Source organism: Octopus sinensis, linkage group LG1, assembly GCF_006345805.1.
Source record: "Octopus sinensis linkage group LG1, ASM634580v1, whole genome shotgun sequence".
In the NCBI taxonomy this organism is placed as follows: domain Eukaryota; kingdom Metazoa; phylum Mollusca; class Cephalopoda; order Octopoda; family Octopodidae; genus Octopus; species Octopus sinensis.
This window is the reverse complement of record NC_042997.1, coordinates 67,166,152-67,172,449: the sequence shown is the minus strand read 5'-3', so window position 1 is coordinate 67,172,449 and position 6,298 is coordinate 67,166,152. Positions and strand designations below refer to the sequence as shown.

General features: G+C 35.9%; 1 protein-coding gene across 1 annotated transcript in view; it reads right to left on the bottom strand.

Annotated features, from left to right (window-relative positions):
* LOC115218942 (calcitonin receptor-like) overlaps positions 1 to 6,298 on the bottom strand; it is a 227,046-nt gene that overhangs the window by 118,542 nt on the left and 102,206 nt on the right. The window contains exon 2 of the mRNA XM_029788967.2: positions 4,805 to 4,906. Within this exon, the coding sequence (XP_029644827.1) occupies positions 4,805 to 4,906 (102 nt within the window). The remainder of the gene's footprint in view (positions 1 to 4,804; positions 4,907 to 6,298) is intronic.

Sequence of the window (6,298 nt, the reverse complement as noted above, 5' to 3'; positions counted from 1 at the left end):
CTGGATACTGTATGATCACTTCAGCACAAAAATTTCCATTGAGTAAAATATCGCTCAGTTTTTCATAATCTTCTAAATCCTGTGAAAAAAATCTTTCAAACTTGCTATTGCAGTATCCACTATCTGCAAATACTGCACTCTGTAATAATCCAAAATAGTGCAGTGTCAATATTTTAGCACATTTCTTTCTTGGTATCTTTTGGGAACTCTCCGTTGCCTGGGTTGCTCCAAAGGAGAAATATCGAGTTGATAAATCATTTTTTCTGCTGTATTGAACATCTGAAATTTTTCTTCACTGCGTAAATTTTTTAGCTCCTCCTGCACCAGTTTGACACTATGCAATATACCACCTAGATTGGCGGTGGTATTTTGTTTTTTAATTGGGAAAAAGTAGGGGAGACAATAGATGGTTTGTCCCCCGTTCCTGAAAAAGAGTGGGGGGGGACTTGTCCCCTGGTACCCTATCTTCCTTGTAAAGACTCTTTTACTTGTCCTTAGTCCAATATAGACTACTTTGGTTATCTATCTTCAGTCAGTTTGGAGCTTTCAAAAGCATATATATGTATGTATGTATGTATGTATGTATGTATGTATGTATGTATGTATGTATGTATTTGTAAACGTATGTATGTCTACATGTATGAATGTGTGTATGCATGTATTTGTAAACGTATGTATGTATGCCAGTATGTAAGTCATTGCACCTGTAGATCTGTACATTTTAACTTAATGTATGTGTGCGCACTTGCTGCAGGCTAAATTTGTAGTGTTTTGCATATTTTCATATTTCTATTAACGGTTTTAATTGCCTCATTAGCCATTTGCATGTATGTATGCATGTATGTATGTATATATGCAAACATGTATGTGTACACGTATGCATGTATATGTATGTGGGTAGGTAGTTACGTATGTATCTATGTAGGCATATGTGAATGCATGTATGCATGATGTAAGGAACGATACTGATAACAGTTGTATGCGAATCTGTTGCAAGATAAATTTCCTTACGAAGGAGAAAGATGTTCTTCATTACTACCGGGATTTTCCGAAAACCAGCCCAGGGCTGTTAAACGGAAAATTCTATTTTACAAAACTATTTTCTGGCTTAAATAACCGCCCACCTATAATAAGCGCACATGGGCGGTTATATGGAAGTAAAATATTTCACCTAGGGAAAACAAAGATCTTCTCAAAACCATATTTATTTTATACAATTCCATTGAACTTCTATCGTTTCAGTTATCAGATATACAAACATAAAGAAACTGAAACCGCCTTAAAAGAAATAGCATATTAAAAAATATTCTGAAGTTAACAATGCATCTATTAGGAAATATTGAAAATTAAACTGTTGAAAACATGAATAGAAGCCTCGTACGAACAAATAATGTCCTTGGGCATTTATGGTAGAATAATAACCGAATAGTTTCAAGTTAAATATCACGAATTTCTTCATTTGTTGCTTGGATATTATTCACATCGGAGCTAATCTCACTTTCTTGTATCCCATCTTCTTCAATTTTGTCATTGTGTGCATCTGGCGCATTTACCTCAAGGCCAGACAAAACATCCTGTAAGCGTGAGTTTAAGCGGCTATGTTCTACAGTCTGTCCACGAGGAGCAATTCCACAACATTCAAAAGCATGCTTGATAGTTTCTTTATTTAAAGTGGCAACAGCTCGGGTCACAAAGTCCACTATCTGTTGATTAGAAGGTTTTTTTGCGATATCCTCTATTTGTATACTTCTTTTTGCCATTTGAAAACCAATTCTCTCATTCAGCATGAAGGGCTTTCTTGAAAGAACCAATAATTAATACATCTAACGGCTGCAAGTAAGGTGTTGTTTTAGAAGTTATAAGCTTGAGAATTGTATTTTGAACACTTCTAGGAGCTCTGTTTTATTGTACACCGAGCATTCATCTATGAATAGCACTGAATTTTGAGCATGGAATAATTGTGCTGTTCTCTGCCTAAACACTTTGTCAGTCCACAGCTGCATGAGTTCATATGTGGTTGATCCCTTGTTGGAGACTTAAGTAAATATTCTTTGGGACCTTGACTTTAGGCACGTTTTTCAATTCTTTAAGGATAATCACACAACACAGCAGTAAAACGAGCTTTGGTAGCACCACAGTGGCTAGCATCTACATTTTTATTGCCAACAAAGTCTATAGTTGTTGAACTCAACATGTCAACGTATACAGGTGTTTCATCCATATTATAAATCTGGTCAGCATCCTTATCTGCTGTTAATACTGGAATGCTATCTAGATAGTCACTGGCGATTTGTGCCTTTTCTCCAAGGGTTTTATTATCTGCGTGACCAACATGTGTAATCTTTCTCACAGTCAGTTAATTCCGTTTCATGAAATTGAAAATCCATTTATCAGAACGTCTAAAGCTGTTCATTTCAATTCCAAACCTTTTCACCAATTCAAATGTATATTCTCGTAAACGGCGATAATTTACATTTATATTGTTTGCACGCTGAACAACAATCCACTGTAAGAGTTCAATCTCTAGATCTCTATGTGCTGGTCCTCTACCTCCAACAATTTGATCTGCGCCTCCTCATACCTGACATTAATTAATTTCTTTTTTTTGTACACTATTCTCTCAATCGTTTTCTATCAATACCTAAGTCTCTTGACGCAGCAAATAAATTGCCAGAATGTTCTTTCACTCGTTTAATAGCACTCAATGTTTTACTAATGGTATATGAACGTTGAACACGTTTTGATATATTTTCTTTCGACTCATTATTGGGAATAAAAATCCTTTGAATTTATCTACAGGCGTAGAGCAAATGAACGTCTGGGCAGAATGCAAACAAGAACACTAACTCTGTTTCAACTTTTAACCACAAATAACCGCCCATCCAAACAAACGCCCATGGGCGATCTAATGGATGGGCGGATTTTCGGAAAACCCGGTGTATGAGACAGAGACACAGCATAAATCTGACGTTCATGCTACTTGGTTTATAGCGCCGAGCATCGCAGACTCCGGTTAATATAGCCCATGGTCAAAGAATATATGCTGTGGAAGAGGTACAAAAAGATTGAATTTCGAATCTTAAGAAAAATCATGTACTGTTTTTTAAAAAGATCTACTGTTCTTCGACTCTTACTCATCGGTGGAATCTCCATGTTCTCTTTCGATCTATTAGAAGTAGAAGTCAAATCTCTCTCAAATCACATTTTTCTATCTTATAAAGATCTCCAAATCTTGCATTGAAATCAATCAGTTTGCATAAAGGTAGTTGGAGAATGCAATGAATATAGTATCATCAGGAGAGGGCTCAGACAAGGATGTGTTATGTCACCAAATCTCTCCAATTACTATAGCGAATTGATCATAAGAGAACTTGAGAAGGAAAGTCTAAGGGTAGGAGGCAGGATCATCACAAGCATAAGATATGCAGATGACACAGTCTTACAGAGTCGGAAAAGGAACTACGGTTCGTACTCTTTGATTTGCAAGCAAATGACTTGTTGAATTTTATCGTTGCTTACTTGATGATGAGTTTTCAAATTGGAAGAAATTTGCCTCGGGTATGGCATCGGTATTTGGAACAACTTATGTCTATGAAGTCAGCACATCGAATGAGGTTAACTAATGAACATTTGAAAGGAATTCTCTTGGTTGAATGCAGCAATTCCAAAGCAAATATTGGTGAAATCTTAAAGTCTAAACAACAGTTTCACAAATCTCACTAACTGTTTTTGCTGCTTAGTTTGTGAGATTCGGATATGTTAGCACTGGCTGTGATATAACTATCTTATTGCTAACGTCACCTATTTTGATAACATTTAGGTAAATAAATATGTTGGTTGTTTTTATTTCTTTGTATATCCACTGTATTCTCGTAATTCTCTCAGTTATCTGGCCCGTTGTGAAAAAAGTTTGGTGACTCCTGATCTATAACATAAAAAATGAGAAGGTGCCTGAAGAGCTGTGAAATGTGGTTCTTAAGGAGAATATTGAGGATGGTATGGACAAAGTGTGTAATGATGAGTTGATGACCCGGTCTGCGGTAAATAAAAAAAAACTGCTTTGTGAGATAAGGGTCAGGCAACTGAGACTTCTTGGTCATGTGATGAAGAAAGGGGTGCCTGGACGATTTGTCCTTGACTGAAAAAATTGTAGGGAAAAGGAACAGGAGGAAGGAGAAGAATGATATGGTTTTTAAGCTTGGCGAACTGTTTGGAAGAAAGAAACATTAAACATCAGGAAGTGGAACTGTTAAAGAAAACAGAAACAGAAAATTATGGAAGGACATGATCGCCTATGTCCTACATTCTGGGCATGGCATCTAAAGAAGGGAAAAGGGAAGTGCATGTTGGACATTTGCACTCTGTCAGAATATAAGATGTATTAATCAAGCCTGGAACTTCTTTGATCATAAGTTTGATGGATCAGAGCTAATATGATAAATAACAATGACAGCAACTGATATAACTGCCGTTCATCATGATTAACGTATCGAATATGATAGTATAACTTAATACACTCGAGGCATTTTATTAACTGCCTATATTGGCAGATAACAATATCAGTGGGAACTCACTGAAATACCAGATAAATTCTCCTTTTTAGTCACACCCTGATGTCTTAATCAAAGAAAGATATATCAATTGATACTCTGGGTGCAATGTGTGTAGGAAAAAGACGGGATGTTCACAGCTGGTACCTATTCGACAATAATTCTTCTAAATTAAGGCTGCCCTGAGTGAAAAAACACACAATAATAACAACAAAGAAACATTATAAAATAAATAAGGAACTCAATATACTTACCTTCTGGGTTAAACGGGCATGGCATGAAGGCCCTTTTTCCTGGTTTTGTTTTTTCCCAACAAAGAAATCCATCGAATATCCTCTCGCAATAATTGCTATCGTCTGGCAAAAGAAAATTGAATAAAAAAAGGTAAAATAATTATATCAATAAAATATAATTTTACAATTTCTCAAACATATAACATATATCGAGACATTGTCTAATGGAGAATGTTAGAAAGTTCAATAATTCGAAATCCCAGAAGTCAAAAGATGTAACGATTGTAAAGAAAATGTGAAATTTTGCAAAAGACAATATAGGACTTTAAAAATTGGTTTCGCATAATTAGTAGCAATATCTTGGGTGTTTAATGTAAAGCAAGGCTGACGTCAGATGAAAGTTATTTTAAAGATTAATATGATATTGTTATTAATTTGTTATCGCTTGGTCAGAAAGTGAAAGGTATCGGCCATGACCTTTTTCAGGGATTCCAAGACTAATGGAAAGTAGGGAAGGTATTAAACTTAGACTGGGGACCTGAGCCAAATGCTAGCAACAGAGTGGACCTCCCTAAAAACACCAGAGATCATGTGCTAGTATTAAACTGTGCGATAATTATGTTGTGTTACCTCGATCAAAAACGTTCTGGCTCTGAGCAGTCTTATTAAAATTGTGTAACCAGGACAACATTGACAATGCGTTCTTCCATTTTTTAGACAGCAATGTAAGATTTCTGAGAGATTTGGGTGCATTTCTAGCAGCTTGAGCAATTATGCAAAGGGCTTCCTCTTATTGGGTTTTCGATACAACGTTAATTACGAAAGACATTTTCCGAAGGTTTATTGTATGTAAAATAAAATAGCAGCAGCGGAGAATCGAAAATTAGATTGACGATTTCAACCTGTTTGCGGCATATATCAACACAGTTATCGCATCAGACGTTGATTATTGTGTGTGTGTGTGTGTGTGTGTGTGTGTGTGTGTGGTGTGTGTGTGTGTGTGTGTATGTGTGTAAAAAGAGGTTGTTAAAGTAGTTTTCAAGAGAAGAATGTTATTTTCAAGGCGCCAATCTAGTCTATAGTGGAATATTTAGATATCGTTTATTGTTTTTCCAAACTGATCCACTAGGGAGCGCCGAAGCCAACTGGCAAGCGTTCAATTCTACTTTTGGTAGTTTTGAGCTATAAGAAATAGAGAGAGACTAATTGAAAATAGGAAGAAAACGATAGACAAAATATGGTATATTGAGAAAGTAGAAGAGAAAGAAAAAGAACGTGAGAGGAGAAATCAAAACCAGACCTCTCAATGCCCCCTTCTTATCAATTATGCATATTTCACACATCTTGAAGGTATTCCTTTGTTGATTAAAACAGAATCATAAAGGTTACCCTTTCACGTGGGAGTTAAAATTACGTCAAATGAACAACAGCTAACTTTTAAAACCTAAGGAAATACACCAAGTTATACAACAGTTGTTACACAGAGAATAACGCATTTATCTTATGCATATTAAG